The 21,075-nt window shown below is 41.0% G+C and overlaps 2 protein-coding genes across 2 annotated transcripts in view; both read right to left on the bottom strand.

The window, feature by feature from the left end:
• Positions 1 to 8,812, bottom strand: part of xpnpep1 (X-prolyl aminopeptidase (aminopeptidase P) 1, soluble) — an 18,630-nt gene extending 9,818 nt beyond the window's left edge. Inside the window, exons 1-5 of the mRNA XM_010782717.1 lie at positions 8,684 to 8,812; positions 7,487 to 7,611; positions 6,763 to 6,826; positions 6,119 to 6,223; positions 5,829 to 5,962 (exon numbers count right to left, since the gene is read on the bottom strand). Of these exons, the coding sequence (XP_010781019.1) occupies positions 5,829 to 5,962; positions 6,119 to 6,223; positions 6,763 to 6,826; positions 7,487 to 7,603 (420 nt within the window). The 5' untranslated portion in view covers positions 7,604 to 7,611; positions 8,684 to 8,812. The remainder of the gene's footprint in view (positions 1 to 5,828; positions 5,963 to 6,118; positions 6,224 to 6,762; positions 6,827 to 7,486; positions 7,612 to 8,683) is intronic.
• Positions 8,813 to 9,589: 777 nt separating this feature from the next.
• Positions 9,590 to 20,753, bottom strand: cusr (Copper-only SOD repeat protein). The gene is made up of 10 exons (XM_010782408.1): positions 20,488 to 20,753; positions 16,741 to 18,823; positions 16,119 to 16,218; positions 14,347 to 14,424; positions 13,921 to 14,022; positions 13,613 to 13,745; positions 13,390 to 13,504; positions 12,463 to 12,599; positions 10,822 to 10,902; positions 9,590 to 10,061 (listed from the first exon to the last, which is right to left on the bottom strand). The coding sequence occupies exons 1-10, from the start codon at positions 20,525 to 20,527 to the stop codon at positions 9,973 to 9,975; spliced, it is 2,958 nt and encodes a 985-aa protein (XP_010780710.1). The 5' UTR covers positions 20,528 to 20,753; the 3' UTR covers positions 9,590 to 9,972.
• Between the last annotated feature and the right edge of the window lie 322 nt (positions 20,754 to 21,075).

Here is a 21,075-nt window from a genome sequence, read left to right as displayed (position 1 = left end):
ATAATTAATTTCAGATGCTTACTGGGGTGACGTGGAACGTCACTCTCTGGGGGGGAAGGAGTCAGAGCCTTTGTGCGGCAGGTGGAGCGTTACCAAGTTGGATCTGGTTGGCTCACCCTCTAATGCCACAGCGTCGGCTCCTGGAACCTTACTTCTGATGGGTTGGAATCCTCTATTCTCCTCCGAGTTGCTCAAGGTGTGGAGGCCAGCCGGGCGCCTCCATCAAGTTGGACCCTCCAATCTGATGGAGGTGTTAGGGGGCGTTGGACAGGAGCATTTGAGGACTCCCTGAAACCCGACAACTCTCCGCCTCTATCGTTTAGAGCCAAGAAGCTGGAAGTATGACGCGGGGGATCAACACCTAATCTCCACCGGGGGAGGTCACTGAAGGTCGTCAAACAACTCACAGTGGCAAAGCCGGGGGTGGATCAGATCCGCCCAGAAATGGCGAAGGCTCTGGGTTGTGAGGGACGTCATGTTGACACGTCTCATCAAAACCGTTGCGTGGAAGGTCGGAAACAGTACCCGAAGGATGTGGCAGACCCGGGGTGGTTGGTTCCGCCTTTTTAAAAAGGGGGGATCAGAGGGTGTGTGCCAATTAACAGAGGCACTCACACTACTTCAGCCTCCCCCGGGAAAGTTTACTCTAAGGTAGCCGAAAGGAGGGTTCAGGCCATTGTCGCCACCCCAGAATTGAGTGAGGAACCAATGGCGGATTCCGTCTGAGTGGGTCGTGCGGAACGACGGAATCCAGCGGCTTTTACTCCTTCGGGTAAAACCAAAAAAGATCCTGGAGGGGGCCTGGGAGTACGCTTATCCAGTCTACAATGTTTGTAGAATAGCCTTGGAGAGAGGGCGTATGAAAGCGGGTTCCCAGGAGTCAGCTGTGGATGGTGCTGTCCGGGAGTATGGGTGACCGGGGTCTCTACTCAGGGGCGCATGCCAATCTGCTGTACTCCCAAAGCAATGAGCTGTGTCCCGGGCACGCTCGGGGCAGTAAGTCGAGCGCCATCTTCAGGTGAGGGTGGACTCGCGGCCAGGGCTTGCGCTTTGTCACAATCCTGTTTGTCAATATACAATGGATCCGGATTTTGAGGCGTAGTAAGTGGGCGGGGGTGCTGGCAGTAGTCCGGTTTCACAACTAGCCCAATATTACTCAGTCGACTAGTTTTTTTCAAATAGTAGTCGACTAGTCGACTAGTCGTTACGCTCATAATAACAGACACACAGCAAAGAGAGGTTTACAAACTGTATTTCTATTGGCAACCTCATGACAGTAAGGCATTAAACACTCCGCTTTAAATTTGTGTTACATGGTCTGAGTAATAACAAACACTGGACTCACCAAAAATCGACAGGCAAAAAACTCCTTGTTACGTAAAATGCCACGTAAACTCGCAGTGCCAACCAGCGCATTGCGCAACACTTTATTGCTGTCCGCTCCACGATAACGTCCAGCCTTCCATATTTTTGGTTTGAAACAACCAACGCACTGAGCATGTGAGGAGAATGGAGGCTTGAGCGCGCTTTTCGGTGACAGTGTTGGCCTGCCAGAGGAAAAAACCTCTCCACTCGGGGTGGGCTTGGGCTGGAATAAGCCAGGTAGCTCCTCGAAAGCGGGGGAGGGCGGATGGCTCTCACCACCAAAAACACAACAACGGAGGAGGAGGAAAAGAGGAAAGAGATCCGCTTCCCCCGCTTTCGAGAGCTACTGCTATTCCAGCCAAGCACCCCGAGTGAGAGGGTTTTCTTTTCCTGGCAGGCAACACTGTCCAGCCCCGAAGCGGTCAAGGCCTCCTTCCTCCACATGTCGATGCGTTGTGTTCAACCAAAAAAATATGAAAGGTGGACCGTTATCGTGGAGGACAGCGAATAAAGTGTTGCGCAATGCGCTGTTGCGCACTGGATTTACGTGGCCATTTATGTAAACAAGATTTTTTGCTGTCGATTTTGGTGGTCCAGTGCTTTGTTATTTACTCAGCGCAATGTAAGCACAAATTGAAAATGCAGTGTTTAATGTTACTGTATGAGTTCCAATAGAAAATACAGTTGTAAACGCCTCTCTTTGTGTGTCTTTATTATGAGCGTAACGACTAGTCGACTAGTCGACTACTATCTTTGGAAAAAACCTAGTCGGACTATGTAATATTGGTAGTTGTGAAACCCCTACTGCCAGACCGCCCCCCACGACTAACAGGCCTCAAAATCCGATCCATGTATATTAGCAAACGGATTGGTGACAAAGCGCAGCCCTGGCGGAGGCCAACCCTCACCTGAAATGGGTCCGACTTACTGCCGAGGACCCGGACACAGCTCTCGCTTTGGGAGTACAGAGATTGGATGGCCCTGAGTAGAGACCCCCTCACCCCATACTCCCGCAGCACCTCCCACAGTGACTCCCTGGGAACCCGGTCATACGCCTTCTCCAAGTCTACAAAACACTTGTAGACTGGATAAGCGTACTCCCAGGCCCCCTCCAGGATCCTTGCGAGAGTAAAAAGCTGATCCGTCGTTCCACGACCAGGACGGAATCCGCATTGTTCCTCCTCAATCTGGGGTTCGACAATCGGCCTGACCCTCCTTTCGAGTACCTTAGAGTAAACTTTCCCGGGGAGGCTGAGTAGTGTGATGCCTCTGTAATTGGCACACACCCTCTGATCCCCCTTTTTAAAAAGGGGAACCAACACCCCGGTCTGCCACTCCTTCGGTACTGTTTCCGACTTCCACGCAACGTTGATGAGACGTGTCAACCATGACAGTCCCTCAACACCCAGAGCCTTCAGCATTTCTGGGCGGATCTCATCCACCCCCGGGGCTTTGCCACTGTGAAGTTGTTTGACGACCTCAGTGACCTCCCCCCGGGAGATTGGTGTCGATCCCCCGTCATACTCCAGCTCTGCCTCTAACATAGAGGGCGGAGTTGTCGGGTTCAGGAGTTCCTCAAAGTGCTCCTTCCAACGCCCTAACACTCCATCAGTTGAGGTCAACTGATGGAGGCGCCCGGCGCCTCACACCTTGAGCAACTCCGGAGAAGAATAGAGTCCAACCCCTATCCAGAAGTAAGGTTCCAGAGCCGACGCTGTGCATAGAGGTGAGCCCAACCAGATCCAACTGGTAACGCTCCACCTCCCGCACAAGCTCTGACTCCTTCCCCCCCAGAGAGGTGACGTTCCACGTCCCCCAAGTAAAGCATCTGAATAATTATTCCACCGTGTGTGTGCATTTAAAAACAACTTGAATAATAAGGAATATTCAATTCTGAAATCAAAGTTGAAATATACGAGTAAAAAATATAGATATTCTCCATGATTACAGTGTCAAACACGCAAGAAAAAAAATGATAAATTTAGGAAACAAATGCAAAAGAAAATATGCAAGAATATCGCCATGTTCCATTATGTTGATTCTTGAAAAGTGTGCAACGTTGTCCCTTGACAAGAACAAACTAAATTGTTCTCAAAACTTCCTGAAATTAAATAAAGCTTTCTCTGGCTTTTCTATTTGTTGACTCATTTATTTTGTATGCAACCTTTCCACTTGCATCAAACACCCAGTTACATACATAAATTGAGCAACTGACCAAAACCACCCAACAATTGTCTTCATCAGTCACCTTATCACCTCTAACCTCAGTCTGGTAAACTGACGGGATATTTATATTGTAATGTTGTTTTTTGAGGAGTGAAGCGCTGTTTGCAATCATTCTTTTACCACTGTGTGGTAGCAGAGAGACAGTAGGTGGTCCGTGTTCATGGGAACTTTTTCTGTTTTGTTTAATGTGGCCAAAGTGAAGTCAATGGCATGAGGTGATGAGGGACACAATAATATTTGAATAAATTCACATCCAAACAACTCTGACATTCTTGTAAGACATTGTATGAACACATTGTAATTTAGCGTCCCTCTGGCTCTTTCAGAACTTTCACTCCTGTTTTTTTTTGCATTTTAACAATAGTAGGCCTATCATGAATTAAGAAGGCTGTATTCTTCAGAGTTTGAACCATATGTTTCATATATTTTGTAGGGGATGCACCCCTTTGAACTTTTTGAGAACAGATTTTTCACAAAATGCAATGTTTCAGAGTTCTCAGCCCAAAATATTTTCCCTAAGATCTAAAAAAGAAAGTATAGTGTTGCTATGGTAGCCAACACATACAAACGCGCTACAGCAGAGCAACACATTTCCATTAGGAGAAACATTGGACTCTTTCCACAGATTTACACAGTATTCCTCCTTGCCAAACATTAGCTGACCTTTCCTTCCCCTAAGTGACACATGCAGAAATGCATTCACACAAAAAAAGCTAGTTTAGACAAATCTGCTGTCAGGTTTAGATTCTGTATTTCCTTTGTGTGAACATCCAGTCCCTTCCAACAATCTCCTGAGGACGACCATCCAGTTACTATTCGCCAGACATAGAATCTGTCCGGAGATGTTGGAAACTCATAGTAAGTGCTTGCTTTTGGTCCAGCATGCAGTTCCCACACACAGCCTCCAAGGCTCATTTCCAAACTGTATTTACTACTGGCAAGTGTACATTAGGCCTGGATAACTTCATACTGCAGGCTCTTGGTAACCAGCCAACAGAGCATGGAGAAGGGCTGAAACTAAGCACTAGGAGTGGGGGGTGAATCATCCTGCTCAGTATAATGTTGAGTTATAACAGTTTGTTTGGGTGATCATTCAAGATTTGAATTGTGAAGTGAAGAATAGTAGTTTAATAAGATTCCCATGGGATTATATATCTTTTTTTTAAATGGCTCCTAGCAAGAAATCCAGAAACTAAAATATGCATGCAGGTTTTTGGAATGAGAAGATACGTTTCATGCATATCCAGTACATGTAGCCTAGCTTAAATCAAAGGCTGGGTTTAGCTAAAGGCTACGTTCTACACAGTAGTAAGCTACCTGTGTACCTCTACTACTTGTCTTTAGGCTAGGGTGACCAGACGTCCCCGTTTTCCGGGGACAGTCCCCGTTTGTATTGGTCCCCGTTTGTATTGGCCTGTCCCCGATTGAAACTGTCCCCGGAAATGTCCCCGTTTTTTAATATACGTTAAAAACACATACAGTAGCAAGTTGAAATAAAATGTTTCATGTCAGGAAACACTGGGTAAACAGACTGTGGTCAAACGGGTCAAACCAGTCCCCACTTCGGAAAACACAGTCAAGCAAGCCCGCACATTGAATTGCAGTGCACAAATAGATAGAGGCCTTTAAAAACTGCCTTCAAAATAAAAGCGTTTACTCGGTCAATAACAAATATACCTAAAAAACACACCAAACACATTCATATATACTGGAGCTTAAATTAAGAAATATGTACTATACAATGTGATCAATAATAATTTAAAACAAACTACGTATAACTACCACATTATAACTGACTGAGTGAATGCAAAATGTAAGTATACAGTTATGAAGACATATCTGACATTTCCACTGGGTGACTAATTTCAATTGATGTTGACACCATCTCACAACACTCCTAAAATAACATTACTTTCTGAAGCACAGAAAATGTATGCTGTTTAAAATCTCAAATTAGATCTATTGTCCATCTATATTTTGATTATTATTTATTTAATGGAAACCGTCCATAATCAAAGAGTTATTCGAAATCAATCAAATACTTATTTCACTTCAGGGTGATAGCAGGAGACCCCATCTAGTCAATCAGAGAAAATCAGGACAATCTGATGAAGAATTTCAAAATAAAANCAGCCACACACACACACACACACACACACACACACACACACACACACACACACACACACACACACACACACACACACACACACACACACACACACACACACACACACCTTAAGTTGATCCAGTGCACTGAGAGGAACATGAGACGTACCAGCAGCGATGATCCACGGATCTACTCCCACTTTGGAGTTCTCTGGCAGGATGCTGATCAGCCAGTCCTCCTGAGAGGGTGTCTCCTTCAGCCCTAAATATGATTGTTTTTAAACAACATGATCACACTCAAAGACAGCAACATCAAATGTGCCAGATTCATTCCAGTGTTTACAGTCGCTATTAAGATACATGTATGTTTAAAAAAAGCCTTTGCACTTAGGATGATCCTGTTTTTTTTAATTCTTACCCATCTTCATGAGGCTCCAGTTGTTGTCCATCTGCTGACTGGCCTGGAGGAAATATCTCCCATCAGTCCACATTGCAGCGTGTTGCTCTGTGACGATGGCTGTACCTACACGACACAACAAGCAACGCACAATTAGTCTTACCAATCACAGAGGCTTTTGTTTTGGTTTACTTTATCCAAATGTTTACAAAAAATGTAAATCTAAAAAAATCTGTAATTTGAATTAAGGCAACACTCAGTTTTATTAGGTTGCCTGCAGTTAAAACGTTTGCCCTTTGATCTGATACTATTATAGTGACACATGACCAGTCTAGTACTCTGTTTCTTGTTTGATGTGTCAGTACAGTAAGAAGCTGGTTTCGGTCAGTTTTTAAAAGCAGAATAAACAGCAGCGAACAAAGATTGAGTGAACACTCCTTCTTTCTTTACAAACTGTGCTGTTTTCTCAGAGGGATTTGTTCCAAAGTAGGTCACATCCCTAAAAGTACACCTTATATCATAAAAATCTGAAAGATAATTTACTGTACTAACTATGTTGAACATGAGACGATGCACTGGGACCTGGACGGTTGGATGCAAGTTTATTTATCCTATCCTAAAACAAGAAATTAGCTAGGATTTGAACTGGATGAAGCAAACCATACCTGCAGAGCCATTAAATCCGCAGATAAATTCACGTCTGCAGTCACTCGGTGCAATGTATTCACTCTGAAAGACATGGGGGCAAAGAGAGAGAAGGAGACAGAGAGAGAGAGAGAGAGAGATCAGCTTCATTTACAATCAGTGTGAAGGGGCATGTCAGACATTTTTAATGGCACCTTGGCTGCTCTTCTCACATCGTGTCGTGTGCATAGAGGGCAAAAGGGAGGAGCAGTGGGTAAAGGGCTACAATTAATTTTCAAGGTTAGAAAAGACGATTAAAAGGGAATCACAACACACACAATGAGACAGGAGCTGCAGCAGCTCGGCTTTGAGCTGGTGCATGTGTGTCTGAGTTTATCTTTGGGGGTGACTTTATTGATGTTTTAAAGCAGTCAGTGTATGTTTATGTGTCAGTGAAGAAGAAATAGCCATCGCATATTATTTATCCTAAAGCTCTACTGTTGAAGCTTCTAAACTAACTTACATCCCTTCTCCAATGCAATGTTACTACAGTACACAATCCAGGAACTATTAACCTAATGGTGGCAGAACTACAAACTGCATTCAAACAAGTTTACTTATTATCTGTTTCATGATTCTTGTGGTTGAAGTTGTGTCTTCTTTGCTGATGTGTTCATGTGATGTGTTTTTTTAATCTACCTCAATAAAACCGCATGATTAAATTAAGATGAATTATAATTTAAAGAATTGTGTGATCTCACTTACCTGGTGTGCATCTCCAGAAGGGACGATGTAGGCCTGTATGGGCTCAGAGAAGTATTTAGAATTTCTCATCGCCTGCCGAAGTTGCCTGAGCAGCTCTCCTGTGATCTTTGGAGACATGGCTGAGTCTAAACGAAGAAAGAAAATTACACACTTATTTAAGACATAAAACCATGTAACAAAACGCCCTTACACTAAGGTAAATGTCCTAGCTTAACATTAAAGCTGCTGGGATTGAGTGCAGAAAAAAACACCTATGCAGTTATGATGTGAATACAAACTTGAAACACAGTAATTTCCCACAACTACCTTTATAAAAAAAAGAACAGATATGTGCCTTGATCTATTGTTATTCAAACCCACCCCAATTACCCATAGATTACCTGACTTTTGGGAAGTAATGTTGATTTTAGGTGCCAGGAGCAGGACAGTGTCTACCTGACTATTAACTTGGAGCTCAAAGTCACAGTCCACACCTGGATCTTTAACCTGCTGTAACATGATGATTCAGCAACTGTCACATTAGTTAAATATTAAAAGAATAGACCCATTGGGTGGTGACGGTAGGTGTATTAACTATTTAAAATGTGACAAAGTCCGGAAGATATTGTGCAGTGTCGAATTTATCAGCATTCACAATAACTGTATAGTGACATAATTGCTTTGAAAGAACTTCCGCGTGCCGACCAATCACCTTGCAGTATTATTCATCGAAGAGCTCTCCTATTGGCTTAACACGCATGCGATTGTTGTTTACAAGTAGGCATAAGAAGAAGTAGCATTTATGTTCACTAATATGCTAGCTAACTAGCTTGAATACAGTGTAACATCTCATAATATTCTGATAATAAACGGCAAGCTATGACGATATTTTGTATCCACACATCACTGTTATCAACAGGCCATCCAAAACACACAGTAACTCGTTCATTTAGCGAGTAGCTGTGTGCTTTAGTAGTGGCAACAAGACAATAGTCTATCTGTAAAGTTGTGAGCTGATTTCAGATATATTTCACATAATGTCACAGTTTGACAGCTCTGAGTGAAGGCTTTTTTCCCCACTTTGATAATGGACGTTACAGACACAGGCGTGGTGAACCACAGTCAACATCCCGCGGTGCCACGTTTTCTCCCCCTAACCACCGCTAGCTAACGTTTACGTCCCCCCCTCATGCCGCCAGTGAAATGCTGAATACACACCCGGTGGTTTCCTCCTAGAACTGTGATTATTGGGCTAACAAACGATGCGCTTCTGTACCAGCCTGAACCTTGTGTTAATATACAAAACAGGAGGCTGCCATTTCTTTGTTGACGTTTGTGGTCACGTGACTGCAGCTCCTTCCAGTAGAGGCAGCGGGATCCAGACTCGACTCAGAAAAAAACATACACTGAACAATAAAATAACCCATAATCTATGATTATCAATACAATTATTATTCATATAGCTACTGCCACTTTGCAGGGAGACTTAAACACTGCACTTGAGTATAGAAACGCAACACTACTGGAAGATCCGCAAAACGAACAAAAGGAGTAAGATATACATTTTATTACATCAAATAACACCATTAAATATGAGTTTTTTTACTTTACTTCCTTGTTTCTATCCTTGTTGTCTCTTGGTAGCCTACTTGTAGCATATATAATTATTGTGTCTATTACCCAAGCTAAATACAACGATATTGCCTATGCTATTCCCTGCATTAACAGAGCTTCATGTCTGTTATTATGATAACTCAATTTGTCAATTCAAATCATACATAATATATACAGTGTAGATGTTGTGTATTTGGCAGATAAAGGTGATTCTGAACAGTTTTGTTATTTAATTGACTTATCTAATGACCATTTCAGTGTTGTCAATGTTGGTTTAAGGCTAATATGCTACTCTTTGGTAAGTTTAAAGACCTCTGTTATGTCTTTTTGTATTTTTTTTAAATTAATTTGAGGTTTTAAGTACCCCACATTCCCCTCAGTTGCAAATGTTAAGAAATAATACGTTTTCAATAGATAGATTTGCATGCCCTGGTTATGCTTAGTGTGCTCATACATGTATTCATGTCCTAGGTTGATGGGTCTAAATAAACAAAGAAAAACAACTCATAGAAACATTATTGCATTTTATTTACAATTTTCCAAATATATACAAAATATGTTGACATGAATATATGGATAATGCATAATTGAAGAAGAAAAAAGTCTGGATATCTGAAAATGTACCGCATTACCTCCCCCGATCAACAGTGAATAAAGATTGAGAGCTATTTGTTGCGTACACAATTATGTTTCAGGGCTACACTGAACAGTTGGGGAAGTTGCCTTAAATTATTGCTACAAAAAGTAAGAAGTAGGTATTATTTGCTTGTTAATAAAGCAGATGCCATAGTACCATTTGGTGGGCTACATTTCATAAACATATTCACAGTTTTACAATATGTGGATCCATGTGGCGTGCTGATGATACATGTTGTGGCAATTTCTTTGAGCTTTTAATAGACTGTAGAGGGCATCAGGAAGGTGGCAGCCAACATCAAGCCCAGGAGAAAACTTCCTGGCATCGACAGCGGACCTGCACTCCCTGAGGGCATCAAATCAGAGGTGCGAACAAGTTCATATGTATTCATTTATCGTTGCGGTTATAATAATCTTCAAAGGAGTGGAACTCAGTGGAAGGAGCAGATTACTCAGAGCCTAATCTACGTATCAAATAATTAAATCAATATTTGTTTGAGGTGATATTGATATCTTGAGACAAATGTGTTATTTCCGTACATAATAATGGCAGCCCACTGCTCCTAACACTAGGATGGGTCAAATGCAGAGAAACCATTTTGTTACTAGTAACTGTACTATGTAATGACAATAAAAGTTCCAAAAAAAAGAAGAAAGAAAACATTCAGGTTATCCATTTACGTAGGTATTTATGCTACTAGCTTTGTCTATTTGCTTTTGTAGATCTTTCCTAAATAAACCAAAAGATAACATTAGGTCGTGCCTGATTTGCATAGTTTTAAAGATAACATTCAATATTCCTTTGTGGTTCAGGAATATCCGAAATTCCCAATATAAAATGTAATAATTATATGTAATATGTCAACAAAATAAAGGAGGTATCTTGAAACTGATTTATACAATGTTAATTTTTTCAGAAAGGATTGCAAATGTGCAAATATTTAAACATAACATTTCTTAAAACTAGGGCAAGTTTCATTGTGTGAAGTTCAACACAGGACTTCTAAATGTAGGTCTCCCTTAAATAAAAAACGAATTCACACTGTGAGTTCATTGTGTGCCTAAAGTCTATTTATAGCTATAATTACAGTATGGAGCTTACTTACTTGTGCATGAGTCAGACTCTTTGAACATGCCCATCTTCTCGCTGGTTTTGACAGATTTCAGAAGTTCTGCGCTGACATCTCCTTAAATTAGAGACAACATGGCAATGCTTAATTACACACAGACAATATAATTACGTTAGTGTGAGGCAGTTATGGACTTGCTTTTCCTTCACTAAGTCAGATAATAATAGATCTAAAATGCTGCAGTGCATTTCGAATGTTTCAGAAATAACAAATTACAGTTTTTAAGAAGGTTTGATCGTTTTGCACATACTTTTTTGCTTCAGACAGGGATAAAGTGCCGTTCATTTAATTTATTTGTTATCCTACCAAGCAAAAAAACATGATCTTTTTCACACATTCTCATCTGCATGCTGTCTGAAAACGCTCCGTTGTGCATCTCTCTGCTGTTTTGAACTCCACAATAGTAAACTCTTCACCTGGTGGGAGACTTGTGAGGGCATAAATGCGTGTCCTGTGCTATACTGTGTGAAACCCCCGTACAGACTCTTCTCTGTTCCCCCCTGAGACAGAGGAAGGGACAAAAATGAGACACACAGACACTCAACTCCAGCGTCAGGTTACTGAGCAATCTTTCAGGTTTTCTGAAGATTTTTCAATGCCCGTAATTGTTCATTGTCCTGATGACCACAGCCTGGGCACACAGCTTGCCCCACATTGGTCCTACAAGTCTGAAGCAGTGTTTACAGGCTTACATGCTGCACACAGTCTGAAATATTGAGATTATACCAAACACACAAGGAGCTTTGTGTGTTTGTGAATGCAGTCCTGGCTCAAAGGTGCCAAACCTTCTTTGCTAAATCAGCTCCTATGCTATTTTGTTTGTCATTTTCCCAAGTCCTCTTTTGAGTTTTGTTTATTGATTCAATAATTATAATGGCATTTTGAGAACAAAAAAGAATGAGGTGCCAAGTTTCATGGAAATGAGTCATATTCTATTTCATCATCGTCTTCTAGAAAAACAATCTTTTTGATCTCATGTTATGTCTTTGGAAGCGATCTGATACCTACTCGACACATTTTGCTGCTTGGCCAGAAGCCCATTGCTTCAGTTTCTTCATCTGTCTTATTACAGTATAATGTCTAGTATAAGATCAGGGTGTGGGTTAAAAGATTAAGGACCTAATGTCATGTGACAAAACTCGTTACTTAAAAAAATGAATTTCTTTTAAGCATTAATGTCTCCTGCATGGTTTATTTGGACAACAACAGTCAGCATCAATAAGTCTGCTCATTAAAATGCCCTAACCCCATCACAGGACATTTCTTGGAGAGGTGAGATGAGGCAATAGTCATCACTTCACCAAAGTTTTGTAACCTACTACTTAAATATTATTGTTGCAGAAGTGTATTGGATCATATTAGAGTCCACCAAACTAACTTATTAAAGCTAGTGGTGTCTGTTAAGTATTTGAATCGCATGGTCAATGGCTAAAGAATTGAGTATTGATTTTGAATAGATTTTTCGTGTAAAAACGAGGAAGAGTATCAAATATTCCTTCACTCGCTTCCTCAAATCACCTTTACTCATGTTTCTGTTTTTTGTGAAAGCTAATAATTCTCTTATCTTGTAAAATGAGACATACTGTTGTGTATAAAGTGGAAGGGTTTCTGCCTTACCGGACACCATGTAGTTGACTTGGCTGCACTTTCCTTCAGCTGAAGATGGGTTAGAAGAAGCTGAAGAACCGGGCAGGATGGTGACTCTCGCTGTCTCCAACTGCAGGACATCTGCCACCCTGCTACGGAAGTCATATCTAGGCAAAAATGAATTAGATATCGAGTTTGTAGTAAAAAATAAATCGGATAATAAACAATAGATACTAGCTAATAAACCATTTCCAGTGCATTTTATACATGTTGTTTATTTCAGATGCATAATGTCCTTATATCATATTTGATCAGCCTCGCTTTTAAAGAAATGCGGCGTTTTGTGAAATGCTGTGGCGTTTTGTGAAATGCTGTGGCGTTTTGTGAAATGCTGTAGTGTTTTGTGAAATGCTGCGGTGTCTTGCACTTCAGGGCCACCATACTAAATAGATTAACAAAACTGAGACTCAAAACGCTCAAAAAACGATCTTTCTATCTTTTTCTGTTTCACTATTCATGTGTGTGCTGTATATTTGAACTCCCAATTAATGATGTTTTACGTTCTGTCATAGGCCTATTAGAAATTCACCAATTACGGATATATATGGTGCACTGAAGACCATTTTATTCTGTATGCATAGAACAGTTATCGTCCAAAGTAGGCAAGAAAATGGTACTTGTTCTGTACTTAATAATATTGTTCTTCACCTAAAGGTATACACTGCAAAAGTGAATAAAATAAGATGTAAATGAGAAGAAATTAAAATTATCTTACTCCATGTACTGTGAGAACTGCTCTTGTTTAAATTGCTCAGCAGGTATTTACAACACTTGTGTAGAATTTGTTCCCTGATCACCCAACCCTGTTTGTTCTCTCCGGCACGCTTGCCAAGAGATTAAAGATACAATTCAACGAGAAAGGTTGATAACCATCAGGGCAGTTTTTATTTCACTCACCTGCTGAATTGAGTCACTGTGGGAAAGATCTGCTCTGCTGAAGGGGATTCTGGGAGGATGTCTGCACATGCCATGATACTGTTTCCGTCCTTCAGCACTACAGATCTGTAGACCACTGCAAACACAGTTAAACATGAACTTTAACAACAACGTTTTTTGGAAATCTTCAATTCTAGCTCCTGCTAAATACACTCTTGGGGGTAAAACTGCATCACATTGGCACCTGTGTCGTCTCCAGAGAGCTTGATGATGCTGTCAGTGAACAGCTGTCCCTCACTCAGGCTGACCTGGCCTTGTCTCGCTGACACCTCTCCCACCACACAGCTCAGAGGGTTCAAAAGGGAACAGCTGGAGCTCTGAAGGGGGAATAGAAAATGGGAAGTGAATTACATGTTAACCACAAGAGCACAATGTTCATGTTTTATTGTTAGAGAAAGAAACCCACAAGAAACTTTAAATACCAACATATCAGCTTACAGCTCTTCAATCGATCACTTCATAAAGTTTGAAAATGATAGGGGCTGACCTCACCTTGGATGTCATGTTGAATGGATTGAACGAGTCTCCCGTACTTTGACACCGCCTGGTGTTGCTGGCTCGGTTGCTTGAGATGAACAGGTCGACCACATTCGTCTGCAAGGAAGGGGGGTCAAATGCAACAAGTGAGTGTGTGTTCCTATTGTTTCTTTACCGTACTGTCGATATATCCCATAAATACAGTGAAAAACATACAATAACATTAATTGTCACATGATTCAGACATATATTTATTATTGAGATATCTTTCTAATCCTGGTGCTTTCAATACAAGGAAATGTACTTACTGGAAAATAATGAATACCTTTAATTTCTGCATTTCAAAATGTATCAAACTTCATTGTCACTAATGCACAGGCCTTTTAGATGTACAGTGTGCCCCCTTAATGTCCAAGTGAAGATTCGTGCCTCTGTACTCACATTTGGTATTTTCGATGACTGAAGGTTCACCTCCAGCTTTATATCACTGCTACTCCCATCAGGAAACACCTGCTGGCGCTGAGAGACGGGAAAATCGAAATGTCCAATATTAACAGACAATTAGAGAGACTGAATTGTGCACGGTCATACTATCATAGCAAATAGTTCAGGTGCTTGTTTTACTGAAATATAAGGGCCGACACAAGTAGGAATTCATTATTGAGACTCCCTGTTATCTGCCTGAGTACATCTTGCAGATGACAATGTTTATTCCCCAGAGTATCCCTTATAATAAAGCATTTTGGAGACAAAAGCTCTTAGACATAGTGCAGCACTCAGCATGGGGCCTCTGGAGGGCCGCTGACAGAGACAGCTGTTTTCTTGGGGAGCTTCCTTGTTCAGGGCGTCTGTATGTTTCACAACCCATTGCATTTCTGTCTGTAGTTCTATGCTAAGCTAATAATCTCTTCTTCCCATGTCCCCTTGTTGCAACCACGTGCATAATGAATTCACGGTCTGTCCAGGGAAGCAGAAAATACTCCGTCATGTTTTTGTGGCAGCTTGGCTCTTAATGAGTTACAGAGAAAAGCCTTGCATGTGCTCTGTGGCTATCAGAGGAATAACAATGGATTCTGAATCTTAGAATGTGTATTTAGACAAATCGCAAGTTATTTTATGGAGATGGGCTGGTTGATTATTATTTTTTTTTTTTTAAGAATATTAACTTTATTAATTGAGGAAAGACTTTCACCATCCTTATCACAATGTACATTTAATCTGTTTGTCTTCTTGCAATACACTTATTTATCTAAATAGTTATCACCGCAATAAACAATAATTAAATTAATCTTACTGAACAATATTTAATTTTAGATTCTGTTCTTGTATATATAATATTATATTTACATGTATATAGACTTCTTGCACTATGTTTTATTTGTATTTTTAAATTTGATTATTTAACTATGTTGCATCAGTGGAGGAGCTTGGGTCATAAGATTTTCATTGCCATTTCTACACTGTAGCTTATGTGCATATGACATTAAAATATTTGAATCTTCAAAATGTACCGTTAAAAATAAATACAGTGTTTCTTATCCTAATTATGCAAGGTGATTTATTTTATTCTTTTTTTATTTTTAATGTAACAACCTTGTTTTTTCCCACGTGTATCAAATATGTTTTGACATTTTGCACTTTGGCTAAATTTAGCAACCTGAACTTGGGCAACAAATAATCAGGCAACTATTGTACAGATTACTTAAATAACTGTGGTTGGAGCAACCCACACATGAATGCCATCTCTGAAAAGACATGAAAGGCTGTCTTTCACAAACGGGAACTCTACTTCAAAGTTGGTTTTGGGGTCTTGGTGAGTACAATTGCAAATTTGAGAAAGTTGTATAAAGCTGTCAGTTTGGTCAGGCTGTGTTATCTCACCTAATGTCTACTTAAACTTGCCACTCAAAGATCATTAGCCGAACTGTCAGTCATGTTGCATTGTGGGTAATGTAAGAGATAGCCTTTGATAAGAAAGAAGAATGTGTTCATTAAAAGAAACGACATTTCAAAATGTGATGTTTGTATAACTGAGAGATAAAATAAAGTGTACTTAGTATTTATAGTATAGGAAATGTATTTATACTTAGTGTGTATTTGACAAAGAAAAGATGGATAGGCTGATTACTTTTTGTAAATTAAACTTCATATGACAGTATTTGGCATTTAGTAAAAAATAATTTGTCTTGCAAAAGGATGTTGTTGGTTCTTACGAGTTTGACTGTCCCATCCACTGAACCACTGAAAACAGCCTTAGCAATGATCCATTGTCCATCTGTATCTCTGTCAGCTGAGATGTCAGCACACCGCATTCTGTCCAGAAAACAAACACATGCAAAGTATAACACAATATGAGAAACAACATCCAAATCTTGCTGTGTACTTTGAGAATGTTCTGCTAAGCAATGTTTTGTTGAGTCAATCTCAATGAATAAGGGGGATTATGTTTTATAATACAAAACATGAGGAGGATATGACTCAATGTCTATGACATCCTACACCTGTAATTGGCCTCAATAGACTGTCCAAGTCTGACACTGTGCCAGAGGGCCACTCAGGGTGGTAGAGCCACAAAACCACAGATGACTACTGCAATTTTGCAGCTGCTAGAATTGTTCCTGTTTTCTGTTTGCTGTATTTGTATCTAAATACACATGGAAGGAAATGAGTCAGTGGCTACAGTAGTTACAGTGGCCTCTTCTTCAGATACAGGAACCTGCTCTAATCCTCCTATGTGAATTATTTTCGCATTTGCTTTTCTCTTACATATTAATCTTCTGTTGATTTCTTTCTCTCTAAAAAGCACAAGCACATGAAATGCATACAGGTTCTTACCTTGATCCGTTCGAGTAGTGAATCAAGAGTGACCTTCCGTCTATGCTGTAGGGACCAGTTAATGGCAGGTCAGGGTCATTGTACACAGCCTGAACCTCGTTGAGGCCATGTAGAGTCCCAAATTTCCCGCGAAAGTCCCCAAGCTCATATTGGTCCACTGTGCCAGTTCCAGGTGGGGGGCTGTTTGATATGTTCCAGGCTAACGGGTTGTAGTGACCCAGGATGTTTGCTTCGGAGCAGGGTGAGGCACTGCCAGGTTTGACGGGCAGTATGTGAACATGGTAGCCCCCAGCCACAGACTGCAGGTTAATCAGGGTGACATTTACAGTCGTTGGGCCTTGTGGGACAGCCTGGGAGAATCGGACCTGTCCGCCGGGGATCTGGGAGCCAAACCAACTTCCTAAACTAGCTTTGGGGACTCGCACCTTTGTAACATTGGCACAGGCAATCCTTGGGCCGCCTTTTTCTTCTTGATGGATGACCACAGAGCGACCAATAATGCCTGTCTCGGACAACCAGGAAGTGACATCAGTGAAAAAGTGTTTTGCTTCCACTGCGCCCACTTTGGTACCGAGGTTAAGGGTGCTGTATTTGCTGGAGAGGTCTCCCACCTCGCAGGACAGGGGCCTGGAAGGGCCACAGTGGAGGCCATAGCTGCTCTCTCCTACATTAGAGTTGAAGGGGTTCCAGTGTCCTCCTGTTGTGCTGCAGCGTCTACTATCGTCATCTCTCTCTGAGCTGATGGGGTACATGTGAACATGCCAGTTGTGGTTTTTGGTTGGTGTTGTTGAGGGATTTCCATATGACAGATCTATGAAGATGGAAACGTCAGACAGAGGGTTGTTTGCCAGCTGGGCGAACCAGATCTCACCAACCACAGGGCTCTGAAATATGGCTCTGGCTACGATAACTTCACCGGGGTAGCCGATGCTGGAACAAACATACCTGGCACCATCTGGTTGGTGAATCACAACCGAGCGACCTATAATGCTGTTTTCTCCAAACAGAGGGAGGCTGAAGTCTGTGAACATCATGTCCACCTCGTTTCTACCTTCAAGGGACAAATGCTTGGCGCTGAGATCACCAATTTCATACATGTCGTGAGTTGAACCTGGCCCGTTGGGGTATGTTGGGTCATTTTTGTTGACACCGAATGGATTCCAGTGGCCACCCACAGCAGCATTTGAACACCGGCTTGATGAAGGCGTCCTGACTGACGGAAGAGGAAAATGGTGAACGTGGAAAGGGCCGACTCTGCTCTGCAAGTTGGTCAGGTTCACCCTCAACTCCGTCACATCAAAAGGGGAAGCCTGACGGAACATAAAATATCCCTTGATGCCTCTCATGTTCATTACAGCGCTCACTTGTTTCTCCAGCACAATATAAATCTGAGCACACATGTAAATTGACCCCATGCGGATGAGAAGAAAGCGATTGCTGATGTTGAAGCTGGTCACGTCCAGACGGGATTTCTCAGGTGTTAAAGGGGTTCCGACTTTAATGACACCCATCATGATCAAAACTAAGGGATCTAAGCTTCCAAGAAGAGCTTTACAGCTTGTGGCAGTGCTGGTTGATCCATAGAGAGTTACGTTGGTTTGAGAGGCATTGACTTGACCGGTGGTAACTAGGTCTGCAAGCACCCTGGGGTTGGCCACTCCTTTGTTAACGCGCATGTAAACATTACCAGCGATTGTTCCTGTGAACCTGGCCTGATAAGTCGCGTCTGTTTGACTTTGACTTAAAACAGTACACACTTTAGTGCCGTTGCATGTCTGAAAAGTCAGCGAGAAGTCATCCAGGTTTGACATTTGTTCGAAGAGGAGGGACACGTTGATTGTGGGGTCTGAGGAAGGATCTGTTGTGAAGGTGAAAACGCTAGAGCCGATATTTGCTTCAGAACAGGGCTGAGCATAATGGCCATACATGACGGGGAACTGGCTGAGGGAAAAGTTAAGTGAACCACAGGATCCAGTGCCAGACACGTTGACAGTGGCCATCTGGGAGGTGGAGTCAAAGTGCACCAGCCCCGTGACTCCTCCCATGTTCACAGGCGCCAGAAAGTGATCACAGGAAAAGGAATCTGAAAAGGCAAGGCACGTTTATTGATAGAGCACATTTCAACACAAGGCAATTCGAAGTACTTTACAAAAATGTAAGAAACAGTCAAATGATTCAGATAAAGTGCAACAGCAACAGATTATTAATTGACATTTAAAAAAGTAATTAAAAAGCCAAGATAATCCCAATAAAACAAGCTAAAAAAAAAAAGAAAGGCTGGTAGAAAATACAATAATACAAGTTACAGTACAGTTTAAGATAGTTATAGTTATTTTTATTTCATTGAAAAGAGCAGCAAAAAGTCGTCTGCCTTGAATTAAAAATACTGAAAGTTAAAATGAATGGATGAACAATTGGGGGAGATGATAGTATTTTGGGTTCCAACACTTGTTAATGCACAACTACCATCAATGAACAAAACAGATATTAGATGATCCTACAAAACCCTAAATCTACGTTTTGGAATTTTGTTATCAATGTTTAAATATTGGTCCTATAGTGCATGTAGTACATTGGACTTCTAAAATGTTTTAGTTAAAGCCTGGGAATGATTCTCATCATCGATGAAGACTTTCAACATTTCCGAAAAATCCCTTCAGACATGTTTCAAGACACAAATATCCTGATACCTAAATGAGAAAATAAGTAATTACCTTTGAACCCTGAAATAAATATACGACGTCAGAGAGCGTCAGCAATGGACCCACATTGTGAAAAGGTATGAATGCATGTATTCCTGAATCAAGGCAAAATTAAAACCTGTTTACTTGTTTTTAAGCATTGAGGTCTATTTTCTTCAATGTCATTGTTTTACACGGCGGCACACCAAAGGGTTTTCAGACAATTAGAATTACATAATGTACTATTCCTAAAAAATCTTCCCCTTTTATTTATTAAATGGGATATGATGCAGGTCTACTGAGCATGCAAACTTTGCATGATTGGCTAAAATTGAACAATTATGTTATCAGGCAAGATACTACAGTATTAGTTTACTGTTTGAAACATGTTCCTGTAAAATCATAAAATTACTTAAATCATGTTGCCTTGGTGTTGACTTGATAGCCACCAAATAGTGGAAATATTGTCAGCATGCAAATGTTAGTTTCCATTCTCAGTTCATTGTTATATCTAGCAGCCACTTTCATTTCTTTATTTCTTCTGCCTGTATGCCCTTTGAAATTCGGCTTAATAGCGGAAATGCTACTTTCACAATTTGACTATACAGTCTAGGTCTAAAATGATTGTCATTATCCCTATTTGGATTACCCTTTGAATTATACTACAATAAATTAAAAGGACAATATAATGTAGGTATTCAGTGGAGTGCAAATCAAACCATTTGACTCCTATCTGATATGAGGTATTGGCCTTTCACTGATATGTTACCCTTATACTCTACATCAACAACAGGTTAAGCATTAAGTTTAATCTTTGGTCAGCAGGTAACTGAGATTCTCAAAGTTTCATTGTTAGCTGTGGAACAGCATCCACAAACAACATATACCAGAGCAAAAACACAGAGCAGTGAATGACCATCTGTTGGCAGAAAACCTGCACACTCTTTCCCTTCATGCCACTAGTTATAAACCCCCTGTAATAAACATACAACTGTTGGAAACATAAATCATTCATGAGGTCTGTGAGGCAATTGCAAAGGTCAAAGTTTGGAAAAACTATACTCACCAAGTAAAGCAAGCAGCAGGGCAGCTGTCAGTAGGCACATGTTGGCAGATGTGATGAAAACACAGCAAAAAAAGCTATTTAGGATTAAAGATTTTATTTTTAACAAAACTTGCCTTAAGTCATGCAAATCTGCATTACAGGTGTTGACAAGAAGAAAAATACAGCTAAGCTACAAATAAACAAGTTCCATGACAGCTGCGTGATGGAGTATGTGCGTCCAAGTGCGCTCTCCAAGAACGTGTCATATGTAACTGGCTTTTTCAAAGTGTGCAGCCTCCGTAGTGCTGCTTTTCACCAGCAGTCTGTCTGTGTCAGCCTGTGATTGGTCAACAGGAAGACAAGTCTCATGGAGGTAGGGGAGGGAGGAAGACTATTTGGCAACCTGGATGGGCGAAGTAACCCGCAACAGTGAGCCAATCCTCTATGATTGGTAGAAGGCTTTATTCTTTGTAGAATAAGATTACACTTTAAGACTTAATACTGTACAGTATGCTAATTGCAGACATTTGTTTCTAAAAACAGAAAAACACTGATGACAATGAACAGCACCAATCTAGTCCAAGGAATACAACCAATATATCAACAAAT

Source organism: Notothenia coriiceps, unplaced genomic scaffold, assembly GCF_000735185.1.
Source record: "Notothenia coriiceps isolate Sejong01 unplaced genomic scaffold, NC01 NC01_scaffold00024667, whole genome shotgun sequence".
In the NCBI taxonomy this organism is placed as follows: Eukaryota; Metazoa; Chordata; class Actinopteri; order Perciformes; family Nototheniidae; genus Notothenia; species Notothenia coriiceps.
The sequence above is the reverse complement of the archived record's forward strand: the minus strand, read 5'-3'. Positions and strand labels throughout refer to the sequence as shown.